The following is a 20,578-nucleotide window of genomic DNA, read 5'->3' as shown; positions in this document are numbered from 1 at the left end:
GTTCGGATGGACAACTTTTCCTTCCCAAAGATTCTTGAATCCAACCAGAAGACCTTGCCTGAGCCCCAACTATTGCGATTAAAGTCTTGGTTCAGCAGGTATGATTTTAAGGTTGAGCATATAAAAGGGATAAGAAACCTAATCCCAGATTTCTTATCCAGGCTTTCCAAACCTCAGAATCAGCCTATAGTCCTTCTCACATCTACCATAAATCTTCCCATAATTTTTATGGCTTCTTCATCTTCCAGAACCAACATGCACCACCAGATCTTCCCAACAATCTCACAACCAAACAAGTCACTGACTTTGCCCGGAATATGATATTTCATTATTTGGCAACTTTTCAACAAACCTTCTCACTCCCGATACAACCCAACTTCTTCTTTCCAGACTACCCTTGGTGTCTGATTTATCACTTATCTCCTGAACATCCAAAGCATGAAAGTGAGTTATGGTTCCTATGGTGCCTATCTACAGTCTGTCATCATGCTATAGAAGTGCCCATTATGAATCTTTTACACTTCTTCAACAATGAAGCAAACTCGTGGTCATATTCATGGAAATTCCTTACCTGGTTTGAAACTCCATATCAATGGACAAGAGATCTCCTTAAACTTATCCATGAGCATCGGTTATTCTCAGACAACATTTCCAAAGCCTCGGAATACCATGCTATTTTCATATTACACAGGCCCTATCTCCGACTGACAGAAAACACATATGCAACCCAGAATATCTGTTACCATTGGAGAATACTTAATAGTCCTCTACATCTTGCTTCGCCAGCAATCACAAAAGACCTAAAACAGGCCCTGCAATACAGAAATGAATCAAGGATGACTAATGTCTCAACACCATTAGTATGCACATTCAATGGACATCAATCAACTGGACAATCCATTGAACGCTTCAGAACCTTCCGACCCCACCGGATGATCCTACCTTAACCAGGGCACAGCAAGAAGCTCTCATGCAAGACTCCCAGCCAATGGATGATGATCAATATGACGATATTTTCTAAACATGTGAAGCTGTCGGCCACTCCTATTGCCTTCTAAACTCTTCCCCTCTCTTCTCCTCGATCTAATGGCAATGAACTAATAATTGCTACGATCTGTTTCTGGTATGATCCAAAAGGGCTATTGAGTTCGAATTCTGTAATTCACATTGAATAAATTATGTTTTATGATAAGTATAAAAAAAAGATTACTTCTATATAATTCATAATTTGTTAACCCTCGAACGAGTAAGAAAATTTGTCACAAACTATAAACATTATTTTATAACTTTAATTAACATGAATAAAGTTGCAAATTGAATAATCAATTAATTAAGAGAGAGAGAGAGAAATAGGCATGCGCAGGCTATACTCTTCACTTTAATCAGCCATAATCTTAAAAGATTAAACTGGGATTGAACACGTGCAACTATTTCTATCTGATCCATTGTAGTTAACGGAATTTTCCCAGCCAGGTCAAGTGTCAGAGCATAGCATAGATCTGCAAATAACATCAATCTGCTGCACATGCTGGAAGCTGGCATTCATCATTTGATCAATGCTTCTCAACAAGAAAGAAAAGTGTTGATCACTTCGCCATCATTTGCTATATGAAAAATAAATAAAGTGCATGGCTAATCGATAGCCACTTATTTTATTTTCGGACAAAATACAAATAAAAGTAAACGTATATAATTTTTTAATTATATATATATACTGTATAATATAATATCTAAATTTAAAATCCTATACATTAAAAAATATAAAATTAAACTCGTATAAAAAAGCATAGTATATATTGGCATATAAATCAATATACAAATTACACTAACGACATTTATGCTACTGTCTTAATCTAGCTTTGTCTTCACAGTGTTAATCAATCGAAGTAATCTTACCAACTTAAAATTGACAGTTTGCATAATATTAATAGTATCCTTGTTGTTAATTTATTATTGGATTAAATTGAGGGAAGAGAAAGGAACTTAATTCACTGAATAATTTAAAATGCTAATTCTATAGGATGCTAATGCCGGTCCCATGTTTAAATATAGCATACCTAATTAAAAAGATACATGATATTCCCACAAATCCCAATTACTTTCCATTCATGAGTCATATTAATTTAATGGTTGATCAATAAAACGTATCACTTTAAGTAGTCATTCTTATTTTCTTTTCCTTTCTCTATTCCTACTTTAATTAGTAGTTCTTAACTAAATTGGGCAACAATTAGATGTAATTAATTATAGGATTTTAAATTCGACTCTGATCAGAATTAATAAAAGAATAGTCAAATCGAAGCTACTTTAATTAGTAGCTCTCTCTCTCTCTCTCTCTATGTATGCATCTGTATATTGAAATGATTAAAGCCTTGAATGAGTTAGCTAGCTGCCGGATAGAGAAAGAGGCAAATTGCTTTGAACTGGATTGAATTATTCACCCATTGGTATGGCAAAAGTATATATACAAGACAACTTATGCTTTAAACTTTGTTGACTAATGTCTCTCATTCTGCTAGAATTTTCAATATGACGACGACGAATGCAATTATGCAATAGATGAGGTGGGCGTGCACATTTATAAATATCATGTCCTTCAATTTGAAGTCTTCCTCAATCTCGTGGCGTTTGCCATCAATGAGACGTAATTGACAATATAGATGACAAAAGAGGCGAATGTAAAAAGAAAAGAAAATCTCACCTATAGATAACGACCTTCCTCCCAAAGCTAATCAAGGATATGCAACAGGCACAAACCATACCACGCCATAAAAGGCTATCTATGAAGAGAGATGTTGGACCTTTGTAGGGGCAGCATGGTGAAAGGAACACTTGGGTACACAATCTAATTTCAAAAAGATGAGAAATGCAAACTAAATTTTTTTATAATCTTTAAAATTATAAACTATGAAGAGAGATGTTGGACCTTTGTAGGGGCAGCATGGACCTTTATTTTTTTATAATTTTTAAAATATCTCACGCATTTTTCACTTATAGATTCAGAATATAATTTCAAAAAGATGGATGCACATTCTTTTTAGATCATTTAAATTTGTGTTTTTCTTAATTATTTAATCAGGTGCGACAAAAGGCAAATGCAAACTAAATTTTTAGAATTGTGTCAGTCAGATTTCACCTTCACATGGACGTACCCGTAGTACAGTAGGTTGATCCCAAGGTGCTTATTGAGTGAAACAATTATTCAAAAAGAAAACAGTACCTACATATGGCATAATAAGGCATTTCAAATCAATCTGTTTTCTTCTAACAGAACCCATTGCCATTTGCATCCTTAGTTTCTTTATCCCAAAGGTCTTCCATCATATGATACTCAAACTTAGCAGCCACACTTTCCGGCACCGATACCAGCACGGTTACCGCATTAACATCACCAATAGCCGGTAAAAACAAGCAGTAAATATCACTAGATAAAGGACCCATATGCAAGGGCTTCCCTTCTCCGAATTCTAAATCTTCTAATCCTAATTTAGACCATTGAGAAATAACCAAACTTGCAGAAAGGTCTGTTTTAACCGTTTTATCCTCCAATAAATCAATCATTGACCTAATATAATCATCACTTAAACTTGATTTAGCGTGTTGGACTAATTTGACCCCATGGTGCAAATTACTAGTGGTCAAATCCTTGACCATGGTCTGTGCACAGCCCAGCACAAACCCATTCCCATAATACCCTTGTGGCATTTCTGGTATCAACTTTTTCCTGACATTAACTGAGAAAAGGAGCTTCACATTAAGTGAAGGTGACAAGTCCAGAGCTCTAACCCAAGAGCGCCATGTGTGCGATGCCAGCGTTTCAAAGGTGGTGCATTTTAGCGAAGGGAAACATTGCCTCTTGAGGCGTAGGATATGAGATGTGGTGAAGGTTAAGGAGGTGGGCACTAGTGGCTGAGACTGTAAATAGTGATTGAGGCTGAGGCCAGTAGGATCATTGTCCTTATTAGGGGTGTTTCTGACATATCCAGGATGTGTGAAGGTTATTTGCGGGGGATTTCGGGGTTTTAACACGTGGCGAGCGTGGAATGGTACGATCGGAAGATCAAGATTCGGTTTCGCGGTAACATGGGCCCATGCTTGTAAAAACTGAGATGTCCCAATGCCATCACATAGACAATGGTTAATCCCGGTGCATAGGATCATTCCTCCGCACCTTAGGTTCGTTACCTGTAAATGGTAAAATCGGAATAAGAAATAAAAATAAAAATAAAAAGATAAAAGAAGAGAAATATTAGGTAGGGCGTCTCATTATTATTATTATTATTTCCTATGAATATGTAGGTCCTCCAATAATTTCTTATTTTGACATACGTCTACTTGTCCTTTTCTTTCTTTCTTTCTTTTTTCATCAAGAATTCCAAAATCAATAGATTTGATGCCATTTACAATTATAAATTTCAAAATTAGTGTATTCTGGAGGACTGATATACATTGAACTTCTATAATTATCCGTTTTAATAATGTCATGTGTAAAGAGAACCATTGGCTATTTGCTAATATAAGAAGGAAAATTGGAAAAGGAAAAGGACCAACCCTACTATGCTCAGTGAATGAAAGAGAGAAGTAGAAAATATAACTATGAAAAGTAGGGTGAGCAAGACTTTTATGGGTGACGTTACCTCACCATGAAAGTTAAACATCGTCGATGTAAGTTGTAACAGCAGAAAACGACGTCGCTATGGCATCAGATTAATCCAGCCCAGGCCACAGACAAATAGAGTTTATTTTGTTCGTTGCCTTGGCCGATTTTACTTCTCCAAAAATCGTAATTGATTAGAAAAATCAAACTGAAAAATCTACATAGTTAGCTATAACCCCTTCCTATAGCTCTCTCTCAGTTTATTTAATATCATCATTAGAATAACTTAATTAAAAACTCATCTACAGTTAAGCTTCAATTTGTGAATCAATCCAATGAATTTGTTTCTGAGATAGCAAGAATCGACTAGTGATTATCAGAATATATACATACCTGAACTACGAGAGGAGGAATATCCAGGAAACTTTGAGCTTCAACTCGATACAAAAGTTTTCTCCAAGACCTGTTTGGTTTCTTGGAAAGTTCAAGAAACTGTTCAGCAGTAATATCCAAGAAAGCTTCAGCAAAGACAGAACCTTCACCATTACAATCAACTTCAAGCTTGTGATCGCCCTCAGAACTAGTTTTTAACCTCCCAGCTAGTGGATAGTAATCGACGAGAACTTTAGAAAGTGAATATTTCAAGATATCTAGATTAACAGATTTCTTGAAAAGGTAAAGATATTTAATGGAGAACCTAAGGAACCTTTGATCATCAAGATTTGAAAGATAAAGAGAATGTTTTGGAGTTGGGGTTAAAGGAGAGACCAACACTGGTTGGTTTTGATAGAAACAATTTGGAAGTTCTTGTGAGGATGATGAGGATGATGATTTGAACATGATGATATAATAATTATATTATATTATGTATTTGTGTGTTTTCTTGAATTTCTTGTTCTTGGTTTTATATGGTTTCTCGGAGATGAATAAGAAGAGGTTCATAAGAAGGGGGAAAGAGAGAGAGAAAACAGAGATCTACGGATTGATATGGAGCTGTACGAAGAGATTCCTTTTAGGAGGGAGGGAAGAGGCTAAGGTGAGTGCCTTGCATAAACATGCTTTTTATAAGCTCACTCTCGAACCAAACCTTTTTTTTTTTTTTTTTTTCAATATATATTTCTAAATTTTATAAAATGCACTTTTCCGTACGCATTTATACATAAGAAGCCATTTTCTGTCTTTTTATAATAATAAAAACAGCAGCAGAAATTCAAATTATTAAATATAAATTAAAAACATTATAACTAATTAATCAGGGAATAACATCTCTGGTGGTGGGACAAATTAAAATTCTAACTAATAATAATTTATCATTTTAATGAAGTAGTGTATATATAGAATTCAGTAAAATAAATCCAAAATAATATTAATTTGATGGCGCACGTATTGTTCGTGCGTGTCCTTTTCTTTTCAATGCCGAAATCAAATACATAAACTTCAGCAATAAATATATGCAAGTGCATGGATATGGATTAGTTAGTCTCTTATGATATGAAACGATATACCCAGCAGTCCTACTTAACTTCAAAATCATCAAACTATCTCTCTCAAAACAAAAAAACAAAACAAAACAAAAAACATTCAGATTATATTAATACAATTATATTTTTTTAGATATCAAATATTACATCTAAATTTTAATGGGTTTCTTGTTTTATTGTTGATATAGTAATATATATTGTCTTCTCTATTCTTATTGTCGACATGGTTGTTCCATAGTTGCAAAATCTGAATACTCACGAAAAAAATACCATATCCTAGTATTTGAATTGATATTTTCAACTAATTACCAAATTTTAAATAATAATATTTAATTAAAATTTTATATGTTTTAGATGAAGTGCAAATTAATTTAGTATTCTATATAATCAAACTTGTATCGAATTGGTTATAACTCAACTAAATTTTAACACAATAAACAGAAATTTTTCAAATGAATTTTACGTCATTAAATCAATACATTTCATAATATCAAAATATCTCTTTCAATTTTATTATTTTTATTTTAGTTTATATTTTATTTTTTTTAAATAAAATAATTTTTTTTATAAATTTCAACCAAACATGTTTTACGAAGAACCTTTTTCTTCTTTTCTAAAAGGAAGACCAACTTTGAGTTGGGCTAGAATACATGAATGTGGCCATTAAATCACAATATTACTGGAATATTTATGAGGTAAAGAAATAAAAAAAGAAAAAAAAAAGTGTGGAGGAAGGGTGCATGTAAAGAATGGACGCAAGGAAACAGCATCGTCTCCAAAAACTTGTTTAGACTTTGGGAGACACATCTCTTAGTAAAAGAAACATGTTGATAGCAAAAGAGGATAAAAATCTCCTGCCAATCATATACATATTATCTCATGATTTTGACAATTGGAACTTCACATTTTCCTTTTCCTTTGCCTTCCTTCCCTTACTTATTCGCTCTCATCCCTTTTTGCACTCTTTATCTCAATTTCATATTTCTCACTTCTTCTTCTTCTTCTTCTTTAAAAAAAAAATAAAAAATTTTAAACAATATCATCGTATAGCTCTACTCTTTCTTTTGGCCTATTAACCCAAGAAGATAACCCTAACTTTTATTTTAGATGTTGTTCATTGTTGAGTTGATAAATAAAAATTTAATTTCATTATTTAGTTTATTGTATAGGCTTAATGATCATAGATTATATAGTAGTAGTAATTATTTTTTTATATTTCTATAAAATTGGAGATAATAGCAAAATTTCATTAATTCTCATAAGTGAACCTTGATTTACTTAAAACCATTTCCTTTACATTTGAAAAATCATAAGCTACTTGAAAATTGTAGTAACTGTATAAGCTTTTACATATTAAAATTTTAATGTTTAATCATAATTTGTATATGTTAACCTAAGGATCAATTGATTTTTATTTTAATCTTAATATTCAAACTGAATATTGCTAACTTCATGTTTGAGTGTTTCAAAAAATTTCAAATCGGTCACAACATAGTTAAGCATTCAAGAAAGTACTGTAAAAATTCCTATAAAGCACGACAACACTTTTCATGTGGTCAAAATTATCTAAGTGGTCGGAAACTTCATATGACAAAATTTTAATAATAGAGAGACAACTGTCAATCAACTGGTCAATACTTTTAAAAGCATGATAACACTTACAAAATGTGAGAACGCTCTCATTTGAGGTAAAAGACCCAAAATGGCAGATGTTTTCACGATGGGGAGCGAGAGGGTGCTTCTGAGTGCGACCAAGACAAGTGCAGGGTGCTATTCTGGTGCGAGGGTAGTTTTTGCATTTAATGCAATATCATCGACCGTTGTAACTTCAACTACTAAGTTAGAGCTACATGTCTAGAGTCGTTGGAGTCCTAACGACTTCTCAAAAAGCGCGAAGACGCTCAATAAGCACAGGGTGCTATTCTGGTGCGATGATAGTTTTCGCATTTAATACAATATTAGTGATTGTTGTAAGTTCAACTACTAAGTTAGAACTACATGTCTGGAGCCATTGGAGCCCCAAGGACTCTTCTCAGAAAGCACGAGGACGCTCGACAAGCATGGAGTACTATTCTAGCGCGAGGGTAGTTTTTGCATTTACTGTCATGTGAGTGACCGTTGTAACTTCAACTACTAAGTTAGAGCCACATGTCTGGATTTAGGTTAGCCTAAAAATACTAAATTGTTGGGTAAACTTGTAAACTTCAAAAGTTATAATCTTAAAAATTTAGTAAAATACTCAAATGTAATCTTTGTGTGAGTTTTTCTGATTCTAACTCTTTTCTAAATTCTTTCAATCTTCTTTAAAATCATGTGTTTCTCTTACTTCAATATATAATCTACAATTTGAAGTTATCAATTTAATTTTCAAGAGACAACAATATATTTAGATCAAAAGGAAAATAATAAAAAATAATTTATTTAGAGCTTTACAATTTTTAATAGTTAAAAAGTTAAAAAGTTAAATTTATTTTTGATTTTATGTAACAGTGTAAAAGAAAAGTGATATGTTTTGATAAATGATATAGACAGTAGAATCATTATTAGTAAATAATTCACATAACCTTATTATTCCAGAAAAAAAAAATAAGGAAAACAAAAAAGAAGAGAAAAAAGAAACTTAAAGAATTTTGGATTGGGAATTAATTAATTAATTATAGTGCGAGTAAATAGTGGTACGGAGAAGGAAAACATCCGGACGAAGCAATTTGGGAAGGAGAAGGAGGGACATTCTGAAAATCGATGAGCACTGTTTGGGGGTTGGGAGACCAATCATCAGTTGCCAGAATGGCAATCGTATTTATCCCATGTGTTCTGGTCTCCTTTTATTCGTGCATTCTGTTATGCCCCTTCCTCTCCAAAATTTAAATCTAACTGATCTCCGGCTAAAATTAAACCTAATCTAACAGAGTGTATTAGTGTAAGTTTTAATAAACTTTTTTCCTTTTCTAAAAGAAAGAAGTCAAATTTGACATTGATAGAGCTTGCTCTAATAACTAAGCATTCATATTGAGGAGATTTTTGCACATGTAAAAGAAACGTCTGCCGCAGTAAATGGAGTAGGTCTTTAGTTTGTTTAATTTCTTTAAATCCTTAATTATAAAAGTTATTTAATGACTTAACTGAATAAGAACCAACCATATTTTTTAATGAAACATAATTAAAGGTATTTAAAGTATTAAACTTTTTCTTTTCTGAAAAATGCAATTTTGTGGGCATATTTTAGAGTTTTGACTAACTTATATATGATATATGAAATGGAAGTAAGAAATATTATATTGTAATTTTAAAAAGTAAAATGACACTAAACATGATTTTTACCTAATGAATTTAATTATGGTTTCCTTTAAACTAATAGATTTAATTATTAAGTTAGCGAATGGCCAAATGTAAGGGCAGGCCATGTTCTTTTCTGGCTATCTTTTTTTGTTTTTTTTGAAAATTCTGGCAATCTTATGTTTAAAGTTTTTTTTCTTTTTTTTTCCTTTCCCTGTCATATCAATTTTTTCACTCATTTCTTTCTATAATTATTCGCATATACAATGCAACCCACGAAAACCATTGTATCGGGCAACGAAAATATACCAACTTGACAGCCTAAGATTCCCCCGGACGCTGTGTCCTTTTAGTCGCCTCAAGAAAGGCAAAAAGGCAGATATGATGTTTTTTCTTTTTTTTTTTTTCAATTTTTTTGTAGAAGAAGAATAATTATTATAATAACTTAATAGAATTAGATGATCTGATAAATAATTATATTATTGATAAATACAAGAAGGAAAAATTATGTTGTAATTGCATTCTCACACGGACAACATTGATCATAAATTGTTCAATTTAAAAAAGAAGCCGAAAAAAATAAATAAAAAGAGGGCATGGCTATTTTGTTTAGACTACGGCCCCCTTTATGAGTGGCCATGTTGATTTGGGTTTCTTTCTCCGGTCTGAACTGCACCTTTAGGAGATAATCAAATTGAACAAAAGAAAGTATAACGCTTTATTCTACTCCATTGATCTACAAATCTTTGGCTGATTTTCAGCTTTAGTTGATTGAAATGATGAAATATGATTCATGTTGTCGACATTAGCAAGTCAAAATTAACCACTAATTAATGTTTATTGCATAAAAATGGAAAACAAATGGACTTCTAACAAGTAAAGCAAATGGTACGAGCATCAAGTTCCTGAAATCTGATTAGAATTAAATATATAATGTCAAAACCCCCCCAACAAAACAAAAAAAGAAAGAAATTCTAGGGATTGACATACAGTGTCAGAAAAACAACATTCAATTGTAATCTCTTAGTTATGGAAAAGCAGAATATTTCCTTGTTATCCGATAAATTTTTCTCTCAGCTTAGCCTTTAGAATCCACATTATTTAAGAGCATTTTGATTTCTTCTATTCCAAGGATATAACCGAAAGATTAAGCCGTCCAACTTTTATCTAACTCACAATTTAATTTAATTTAGTATTTTTTTCCGACTTTGTGATAAAATGGAATCATGTTCTTGTCAAACCCATCTTAACTATTAGGTATATATGCCTTGATCATGAAGCACGAGAACGGCAGAGAAAAGCAAAAGAAATTCTAGAATCCCTGGATCATTGAGTAATTGCTCTCTGAAAAGACCCTTAATATTACAATGCTTTTCATAGAATCTCCTTGTTAAATCACAATAGTGTTGGTAGCCATACGCAACTTTAAAGCTGATATAAGCGTTTCTAAAACCATTCACAAATTATGAGTTTTGTGGAGCCATGAGCCATGCAGGAGATAAAAGGAAGCAAGACAATAAGATATATTTACAATACTTTGAGATTCTTTTTTATTTTTCTTTTCATTTGATAAAGGTGAAAGTGACCAATACCAAAGAAAAAAGGGTTTAAAAAGTGGGAAAATTCTATAAATAAACAAGAGTAGGAGCAGATGAAGTGAGGGCTGCAATTACAATCGAGCAACATAGGAATTTGAATTTGTGACATATCTCACCCATCGATATGGGTTAGAGGTTGATGCTTTCTTCTCTATTTGCAAGTACTTGACCTGCATCAAGAAAATGAAGAAACATAGATCTCCATCGCTCAGATGGCGCTATATTTGAGAAAAATCAATACAGTGAATTTATGTAATCAACCTGAGAAACTAGTATTCTGATTCGCATTGGTCATTAGGATAATCAAATCAGTAAAATACGGAGCTCATATTTGATTAGTCAACTAAAACAAGCTCACTTATACATCATGGTTCTAATAGATAGCTAAAAACTGTGTGATTTTTAAGAAATGAAATTGAAGTTGCGAGCTTGTTAACATAATAGTGGTTGACTTTGTCAAATCCTTACCTCAAGTCCTGAGGCATTGTACATTGGAATAATAAAGGTCATGTTAACTGGTCCAGCTTCCTTCGTGATATTTCCTGCAACAAAGAAGTAAAGTACACATGATATTTGCTCGCGAAATTAAGATTTAAATTTATATAACCTACAAAACTAAATTAATAAGAGCCTCTTACCATGCATTGCTTGTGAAAATGTCAGCTTTGCACGTACCGTATGCTCAGATCCACCAACAATCTAAAATGTATTACATCTATGAGCGATGATTCATTCATTGCAGTCATGCTCAAAGCCTATAATTTAAGCAAGAATACTTGCAAGATAGCTATGAGCATAAACTTTTCTGAGGTAAGGAAAAAAAAAAAAAAAATATTGTATTCAGGTAATACCTTCTTCAAACCCCACTCAATTTTCTTACTTGATTCCTTAAAATCAGTAGTGACTCCAACTGCTCCAGGCTCCAACTCAAAAGTAACCCTGAAATTTGTACATGTACAACAGATGTCTTAATCAGTGGTATCAGTATAATTCTGTTTCCAGCGAGACAAGGTTTCTCTTGGTGTTTGGTTTTTTCTTTCTCAAATCTCACTGCTTTCAGGCCATACATAGGCTCTGTGAAATCACATCAGCAACTTACTAATTCTTGCTAATATTAAAAAACCCTGTAAAAGCTGTGCCTCACTTAGTCTGACCTGTTTTAGATATTACAGAAAGTACTGCCTTGCTTAACACCCAAGATGCGTTCCAATAACTAACTTCTATTGGATAAATTGAAAACAAATGAGTGAGTGACTAGAATTGAAGAATAGGAAATTAATTTTTCTCAGGGGCAAAGAAGGAACTAAATGAAGTACTGATGACATATGTAGAGTTTGCTTGACAATTTCTTCGATCATTCAACATAGCGATTTACAATAGTTTCTTTTAAGTGTATTATTAACCACATATTATTATGAAATTGACCACATCTGCAAATGCTTGCACAAGATCGAATTTGTCAAACATGTCATCAGTAGAGTTTGCTTGACAATTTCTTCGATCATTCAACATAGTGATTTACAATAGTTTCTTTTAAGTGTATTATTGACCACATATTATTATGAAATTGACCACATCTGCAAATGCTTGCACAAGATCGAATTTGTCAAACATCAATACAAGTTAAATAGCAGCTACTAGAAAGTTGTCATATGTCAATATTTTTCAACCAAACTATATGAATGAATTAGTATTTAAGAACCAAACAGACAGGATAATAACATTTTCTCTGAAAGCAAATGTAGTGATTTTGAAGCATTATTTTTGCTCATTGATCCAGACAAATTTGTACATAGTGCAAGTAAAATTACCTGCTAGTATATGCTGGAAGTGGCACCTCTATGAGTACAGTATTTGCAGTGATGCTAGAGGGAAATTCAGCTCGCACTTTGACTATAACTTCAGCCTGAAGGAAGGCAGTGTTAGTTCAACTAAGAAATAGATGTGAGCAACAGCTTTTCTTTTGGTGGGGGAAGGTACACTTAAAGTAAAAACAGAAGGTACAGTTTAGTCACCTTAAGCTGTCCCACTTCTTCAATTAATGCATTAATACGGAAGGGAGGTCTAAACTCCTCAGTGATGCGGTAGTTCATGACAGAAAATTCGCCATCTGGTGCTATCTGTCATAGAAAAGGAACACTGAATAACATTATCAAATAAGTGAAGGTCATATTAAAAATAGTACACTTTACATTTTGCACCATCTCATTCACACTCACCAGAGTCAAAGTTCTGTCATTGTCAAAACTATCAAGATGCACTGATTCATGAAAATTACAATTATCCAGAATCACTGCCCCTGCTCCAGATGAACTAGTGTAACCTGTTGCAGAAAGCAGCACGGCAGAATTCATGCAATGAAGATGGGGCAAGTTTCAAAGCATTCTTGCTTACAGTCTTTTCAGGATACAGACAGTACAACCCAAATAACACTCAACATTATTGTAAACTACCTCAGACATCTTATCTAAGACTCAGGAATAGAGGTGAGCTATAAAAATTAGCAAATGATGTGGAACTGATAATTCAGGAGACCTGAACTTACTCTACTATCATCCTAGAGACACGTCTCTTCAAAAGCAGTTTCTGATAAGAGAGAAGAACCTGTTGTTTAACAGATACATAACTTCTATAGTGCATGCCTGAGTGAATCAGTTAATGCTAACAAATGGTGAATAATTGTTTATATAGATTTTTAGCAAACTCAAAAGCCTAGCATGTAAGCAGCAATAGAAAATAAATTAAACTTCATTGAAGATCCAAAAATGACAGGATATGGCCCTTGCACTTCAAAGATTCTCAATTTATTTGTTACATCTCTTTCATCTGCGACATGGAAATCCCACAAACATCAAAAAGTTCAACCAGGTCCTAAAAGAATTTCCATGAATGAGAAAAATACCATAGGTTGACCTTCCATCTCTTCCTAGACTTAGGTCATCATTTAGGGCAAGCCTAATCTCAGGGTTGCCAGTGAGAAAACTTTTCATCTGAATGGTGCCATCAATCTCAGAAGTCAGTATGTATCCCTGTATGAACTGAATGATGAGTAAACTAAAACCACCAATAGTAGTGAATTTTCTGTCTTTTCCTTTTTGGTTTGACATACTCACACTAGAGCTGAATGTAAGACTTATTTTCTCGATGACATCTACAAAAATTTCCTCTCTCTTTCTGCCACGAGGCTGATTGGCTATAACCGATTTAGTAAAAGCTGTCACAGGCATTCTTTTATCCCCTTTCTGCAAAAAGCAAGCTCAGAAAGTTAATTAACATACATACTCATGTTGACAAGTGCACCAGAATGAAATTAGATATATATGTCAATACCGCAAAGATGGCAGCAGGACCAAGACTTGGCAAACGTGCAGCTTCAATCATGAGTGGCTCGTTGAATACATAGGACTTGAGAACCTCAGTTGATGTTGTTTGCACACAGCCAAAATCCTGCAAAGAAATACTCTGTCAAGCCTGTAACAGGAACAGGAATAATTTACTATACCATAACGGAGAAGCTTTCAAATTTCCAGTCAATAAGCAAGAACTCAGTATTTGAATGATGATGCAATGCCTAATACTTACAATAATTTCGTCCAGTAACTCATACACTAAAACGAAGTTTTTTCGGAGTGAATCTTCATTTAGAACACCAAGGTAATCTTTGATGACACGTGCATTTCTTTGAAGAAATTCAAGAACAAGTGAAGGTGAGATATTAACTCTTGTTGTAGCAACAAATAGCAAGCCAGCAACTTTCACATGAAAGTAGTTCACACCATCCACATTCTGAAAAAATAAAAAAAGAATATCATTACCCCATATACATAAATATATATACTAAATCCAAGTTAATTGAACTTACACAATTAATTTGTTTTTTTTTTTTTTCAAAAAAGAAAAGGAAGGCATTTAACATGTCAAATAAATTAAGAAACACAATAATAACAAAAATACCTACAAAAACAGGTGGAGCGTCCCCTCCTTCATTTTCTTTCCAAAACTTAACTTTACGGAAAAAAATTTCAGTGCTTCCTTTGGGTAACTCACCACGATCTGCATTAAATTAAAGAACAACTATCTTGTTTACTGGCTCTATATATGCTAGTATTCAACTGCATACATAATTGAATTAACCGAATGAAATGCACAAGTTAAAAGATGCAGAGATCAAATAGCTAGAGAGAGAAAACTGACAGTCACGGAAGATGATATTGTCGCCTCTTTGAGAGAGCACGAAGAACTGTGATATCATCATTAACAACTCAATTCCTTGTCCCTTTTGATTTTCTTCTCAGTAATGGTATTTCTCTTGAGTTCTGATTTTAGTTAAGTTGAAGCATAGAGGGTAGAGATAGAAAGTTTGGTGCTTGAGCTTTTTTATTTTATTTTATCTTTTTATTTCTTTTGGGGTCCTTTCTAAGTACCCTACAAAGCCACGTTTGCATTGGGAAATGTCATGTCCATGTTCTGCTGCTGCTCGAGTTTGGCGTGGAACTCGTGATCACTTTGACTTATCGGTTATCAGTTGTCTCTTTGCAATAGCTTATGAATTAAAGTGATTGCCTTTTTTTTTTTTCTTCATATTTTATTTTTACCGCTGCATAATGTATGTATATTTCATTTCCTCATTATTTAAATTAAAATTCTTCACTCTTTTACACAATAAAAATTAATAAGTAAAATTTAAATGTTTTTGGAATAAAATAGAATATCCCTCTTAGGCTAAGGAGAATGAATAAGAAGAACGACGGATGAAGACAAAAGTAGGGAAAAGATATGATTACTAAGCTTTTGTTTGGGAAAAAGTAGGGTGAGGAAAAGGAGGATAATGGAAAGAAAGAGTAAACTCCTTTTTCTATTTTATTCTAAAAAAATGATAAAAATAATTTTGTGTAAGAATTCGTATTTCTCCGTTCTTTCATTCCAAATTTAGGTGAATTATTTTTTTATTTATCCTATAAGGATATTACATTATTTTAAATCTTTTGCCTTTTCTGTTTGTGTTTCTTACACAGGAAAAGAAAAACCTTATTTTCTGCTTTTCTTTCTTTTTTCTTTTATTTCATTTTCCACCTTTTTCCTTCTTTCGCAAGAGACTATAAATGTTCATTAATGTATCGGACCAATCATTTTCAGTTTGAAAAGATTCATTTTTTCTGGGACCATGTCCTTTCTTGCTCGATCGTGAAACCGAATAAAAAAAAGAAAGAAAGAGAAAAACAAGATTTTCTCCCTAGTTTTTCCATCCCTCGATTTCTTTTTTTCCAGCCAAACACAGTGTTAAGAATCCTGGAAGAATATGCCTTCCGCTGGTCCACGGGAAAGAAGATATTTTCAACACTCGTTCAACGAAACAAAACCGAAAAATTAAAAAAGGGACCAGAAACGACGGCGTTCCTGTTCCTGCAAAATCTTCGAAACTGACACGTCACCGCCAAAATTAAAAATGAAAAATTTATCCGTATGGGCTGTCGTTACAAGAGAGAAACTGGGGTTCTGATACGCGATAAACCAAAAAAGATCCAAATTATCTTAATTTTATAATCATCATTATTATTATTGCAATATTATCGATATCTAAATTTTGCTTTCTTTCGCTACTCTGATCGCGACGAGATAACGGATCTTGATCGCTGTGGAGAAATTTCTTAGAAGCCATCGTTGACAGGCAAACCACACGCATACAGACAAAACACTTCACTTGCAGCAGATCGAATACAAAGCCCTGCATACCCACAAACGCACTCACTTATCAGCTTCTTCAGAGGCAGCAGCGATTGACGCAATTATGGCGTAAAATTGAACGGGGCTGAATGGTGAATTAGCTCCGGGGATTGGTATAATGGATCAATAATTGAGGGGTTTCATGCAGCTTCCAGGGTAAATTTGGGAAAATAAATGTCTTTCTTTGTTAAGAATTCGAGAAGATTTGTTTTTTCTTATAAAGTTGGTTTATTTGGATAAGGAATACTTTCACAAGATTTTGGGACTTTCACAAGTAAGCGCTTTTCTCTTTATTTTGGGACTTTTATGAATTTTTTCCTTTTTTTGTACTTCAGATTAATATATTTTTGCTTTTTTTTTTTTTTTTCTTTAGTATTATTCCAGTAATTGGGCTTGAACTGGAAATTTGATGGCTTTATTGAGAATAATATTATAGGTGCTAGTCCATCTTCTTTGATTATGCTTTTTGACCAAAGTGAATAAAAATGACAATTTGAAAGTCTCAATACATCGTCTCCATTAATGACTTCGCAATTGAACTTCAATATGCTGGTCAGCCTTCTTCTTATTTTTTTTCTTGGTAACATATTTCTGTTGAATTTACCTGCAGGAAATGGCTACTCCTGTTGAACCTCCAAATGGGGTTAGTATTCATGGGAAACATTACTATTCCATGTGGCAAACTTTGTTTGAAATTGATACGAAATATGTACCAATCAAGCCAATTGGCAGAGGAGCCTATGGAATTGTGTGTTCTTCTGTGAATAGAGAAACGAACGAGAAAGTTGCAATTAAGAAAATACACAATGCTTTTGAGAATCGTGTTGATGCACTCAGAACCTTACGTGAATTGAAGCTTCTTCGGCATCTCAGACATGATAATGTTATTCAATTGAAGGACGTTATGATGCCTATCCATAGGAGAAGTTTCAAGGATGTTTATCTTGTTTATGAACTCATGGACACTGATCTGCATCAAATTATTAAGTCTTCTCAAGCACTTAGTAATGATCACTGCCAATATTTCTTATTCCAGGTATCTACATGCTACTCTATTGGTGGATGGGATGGTTTTTAAGTAGATTTATAACTGGATTTGTAAAGCAAAAGGTTAATACTCAGAAGTTTCTATCATAAGCGATTGTGGAAATAGAAAGTAATTGATGATTTTGTTTTATTCTACTTCTTGGGTATGCTTGGTTTTTGTTAAACTGTATTAGCTTGGTGATGTAGATAATTCAGGTAGAAGTTAATCTATTGGTCAGATCTTGGGTTTGAATGTTATAACCGGCAGCGATATTAATATGCTTTGGTATTTGATAGTCTTGTTCTGGCAGCATGTTTCTTACCTTCCTTACCCGGTGTGTGTTATGAGTAACTTCATGTATAGATGCAGGGGTTCTGTGTTCAACCAGGATATTCTATTGATGTTCTTTGGTATAACTTGTAAATGTACTAATTGTATGGGTATCAACATCAGCAGTAGGTTATTGTAACCTTGAATTTTAGATAACTTTTCAGAATACTCTATTAACTGAAAGGCATGAGCTCACCTGGAGCACTCAATGACAACTTCTTGCTTAGATGTTAGGCTTGTCCCTTTCATCAAGCTTCCAGTCATTAGATGAGATTGTGCCACAACAATTTAACTGTTTGCTGGAATCATATTGATGGATAAATTTCTATTAGTTGGTTTTTATGCTTAGTTGTGACCTGTGAAGGGTAAAAATAGGACATTATGAGAGATAGGAAATCTGAGATAGCATTTGGGAGAAACATGTTCAAGATGGATTATCTTTCTAGGAGGCTATTTAGTACTCACCTAAACTTCAGTCCGACTAGTATGACATTGTGCCAGATAACATACTAAGTCGGAATCATGCTATGGGTGGTTTTGGAAACTAGATATTTCATATCATAGTGCCCTTTCTTTTACAATTAATATATCTTAGCATTTTAGATTCCGTTAAAAGTTAACTAGAGTCTCAGAAGTTTTCCTGAAGTTCTGTTCTTTTTTTCGATATTGATTCACCGTCTCCACTATTTTTAATATTAAACATTTTGACACTGGAATGAGTCTATTTTGTCTTTCATTTCACTTGAATGAAGATTACATATTATTTATTTCAGAAATTGCTGGGATTAATGAGACAAAGATTGTTGTCGCTTTCAAATTTATTTTATTTCGAAGGGATTTTGTGCTAACAACAATACTTCCATTGATATTGGACCTCTTCAGTCCTCCAAATAGTTTCCAGTTGATTTGGTCATGTTTCTCCTAGTTGAAATTAGTGAAATTGCACTTGCCTTCTTTGGCTTCCCAATCTTGAGTTTTTGTCATGTTCATGTGGAATATACTTATTTTCAGGCAGAGGAGTCTGATGAATATGGTTTTGTTCTGTTACGGTGTGCAATCTCTGAATATTCCCATTTTATAGCCTTTGCACTGCTTGCTTTGTAACAAAAATGCTTCAGCAATTTTTTTATTATTCTTTTGGTACATTCTTTTGAAAGTTTATGCATTTCTTTCCCTAGACATTTTTATCTTTAAGTGAATTCGTACTTTCTGGTGCAGTTACTCCGTGGTCTTAAGTATCTTCACTCAGCAAACATTCTCCATCGTGACTTGAAGCCTGGGAATCTCCTTATCAACGCTAACTGTGATTTAAAAATTTGTGATTTTGGGCTTGCACGTACTAGCAATGGCAAGGGCCAGTTCATGACTGAGTATGTTGTTACTCGTTGGTATCGGGCTCCAGAACTACTACTCTGCTGTGATTACTATGGGACATCCATTGATGTCTGGTCTGTTGGATGTATCTTTGCAGAGCTGCTTGGCCGGAAGCCTATCTTCCCCGGAACAGAGTGTCTTAACCAGCTTAAACTTATCATCAACATCCTTGGCAGCCAGAGGGAGGAGGATCTTGAATTTATTGACAACCCTAAGGCCAAGAAATACATCAAGTCTCTTCCATATTCCCCTGGCAGTCCCTTTTCTCGCCTTTATCCTAATGCTCATCCCTTGGCAATTGATTTACTGTTGAAAATGCTTGTTTTTGATCCATCAAAGAGAATAACTGTTACTGAAGCACTCCAACATCCTTACATGTCCCCACTGTTTGATCCCAGCAGCAATCCTCCAGCCCAAGTCCCAATTGATCTTGACATAGATGAGGATTTAGGGGAAGAGATGATAAGGGAGATGATGTGGAAGGAGATCCTCCATTACCATCCCGAAGCAGCTACAGCCACTGGGCTGATCTGTGCTTGATCATGCTCCATAATTTTCCAGAGGGGCCTCAGATGTTTTTTCTTTGTCCTTTTCATTCTGGCTTAAACTGAGGAAGTATTTGTTGGCGGTTTAGTCCTCTTTTTTCTTTTTTACTTCTCTTCTTCTTCTTCATCCTTTTCTCTTCTTTTTAATGTCTGTTGTTGTATCGTCTGCTAATAATCTTAAGGAAGCATGCACCAGTCAGATGTGCCGTTGATGCATGATTCGACTAACTTTTGTCTTAAGAGCTTGAGCTCTGAACTTTACGGGTCCCTTCAGTTTGTACATAGGTGTGCTTTTGTAAGAGTTTGGAAAAACTTTTGTTGTATATTAGAATATCTTGGATGTAATTTCATGCTGTCACAGCCTTATGGTACACTACACAAGCTTGGACAAAGAGAATTTTGCCTGCCGAGGTTTTCAAAATGATGCATGCGAGTTTAATTTTGTATCAACTTTTACATCAGCAGAAATGAATGTATATATTTGCGCTATTCAGTATCAATTTTCCCAGAGTTTTGTGGAGTCATTTTGAATTTAATCATTTTATCCAATGCTCTCGAGTCTTGATCGATAATCACATTTATCGGGCCAGGCAACTTCCTGAGGCCTAAATTGAGCGCCCCACCTC

At 33.9% G+C, this 20,578-nt stretch overlaps 3 protein-coding genes across 3 annotated transcripts; 1 reads left to right on the top strand and 2 right to left on the bottom strand.

Moving 5' to 3' along the window:
• Positions 1-3,094: 3,094 nt before the first annotated feature.
• On the bottom strand, positions 3,095-6,121 carry LOC8275769 (alcohol acyltransferase 9). The gene is made up of 2 exons (XM_002510386.4): positions 4,991-6,121; positions 3,095-4,185 (listed from the first exon to the last, which is right to left on the bottom strand). Exons 1-2 carry the CDS (start codon positions 5,435-5,437, stop codon positions 3,265-3,267), a joined length of 1,368 nt encoding a protein of 455 aa, XP_002510432.1. The 5' UTR covers positions 5,438-6,121; the 3' UTR covers positions 3,095-3,264.
• A 4,732-nt stretch (positions 6,122-10,853) lies between these two features.
• On the bottom strand, positions 10,854-15,495 carry LOC8275770 (AP-4 complex subunit mu). The gene is made up of 13 exons (XM_015721327.3): positions 15,147-15,495; positions 14,911-15,005; positions 14,535-14,738; positions 14,283-14,399; positions 14,066-14,194; positions 13,855-13,981; positions 13,172-13,275; positions 12,968-13,072; positions 12,764-12,858; positions 11,804-11,891; positions 11,591-11,651; positions 11,421-11,494; positions 10,854-11,122 (listed from the first exon to the last, which is right to left on the bottom strand). Exons 1-13 carry the CDS (start codon positions 15,205-15,207, stop codon positions 11,024-11,026), a joined length of 1,359 nt encoding a protein of 452 aa, XP_015576813.1. The 5' UTR covers positions 15,208-15,495; the 3' UTR covers positions 10,854-11,023.
• An 836-nt stretch (positions 15,496-16,331) lies between these two features.
• Positions 16,332-20,323, top strand: LOC8275771 (mitogen-activated protein kinase homolog NTF3). Its single transcript, XM_015720516.3, has 3 exons — positions 16,332-16,950; positions 17,287-17,712; positions 19,252-20,323. The coding sequence occupies exons 2-3, from the start codon at positions 17,290-17,292 to the stop codon at positions 19,945-19,947; spliced, it is 1,119 nt and encodes a 372-aa protein (XP_015576002.2). The 5' UTR covers positions 16,332-16,950; positions 17,287-17,289; the 3' UTR covers positions 19,948-20,323.
• The last annotated feature ends 255 nt before the right edge of the window (positions 20,324-20,578 follow it).

The sequence above is a fragment of the Ricinus communis genome, chromosome 2 (assembly GCF_019578655.1).
Source record: "Ricinus communis isolate WT05 ecotype wild-type chromosome 2, ASM1957865v1, whole genome shotgun sequence".
NCBI classification, from domain to species: Eukaryota; Viridiplantae; Streptophyta; class Magnoliopsida; order Malpighiales; family Euphorbiaceae; genus Ricinus; species Ricinus communis.
The sequence above is the reverse complement of the archived record's forward strand: the minus strand, read 5'-3'. Positions and strand labels throughout refer to the sequence as shown.

What these genes read in the sequence shown, in the direction of transcription:
- LOC8275769 (XM_002510386.4), bottom strand. Translation starts at nt 5,437, where the DNA reads ATGTTCAAATCATCATCCTCATCATCCTCACAAGAACTTCCAAATTGT. An exon ending in TTCCTCCTCTCGTAGTTCAG is followed by an intron (nt 4,186 to 4,990) that starts GTATGTATATAT and finishes TACCATTTACAG; the next exon opens with GTAACGAACCTAAGGTGCGG.
- LOC8275770 (XM_015721327.3), bottom strand. Translation starts at nt 15,207, where the DNA reads ATGATGATATCACAGTTCTTCGTGCTCTCTCAAAGAGGCGACAATATC. An exon ending in AGTTACTGGACGAAATTATT is followed by an intron (nt 14,400 to 14,534) that starts GTAAGTATTAGG and finishes ATTTCTTTGCAG; the next exon opens with GATTTTGGCTGTGTGCAAAC. An exon ending in CTTCCAGCATATACTAGCAG is followed by an intron (nt 11,892 to 12,763) that starts GTAATTTTACTT and finishes TACAAATTTCAG; the next exon opens with GGTTACTTTTGAGTTGGAGC.
- LOC8275771 (XM_015720516.3), top strand. Translation starts at nt 17,290, where the DNA reads ATGGCTACTCCTGTTGAACCTCCAAATGGGGTTAGTATTCATGGGAAA. An exon ending in GCCAATATTTCTTATTCCAG is followed by an intron (nt 17,713 to 19,251) that starts GTATCTACATGC and finishes TTTCTGGTGCAG; the next exon opens with TTACTCCGTGGTCTTAAGTA.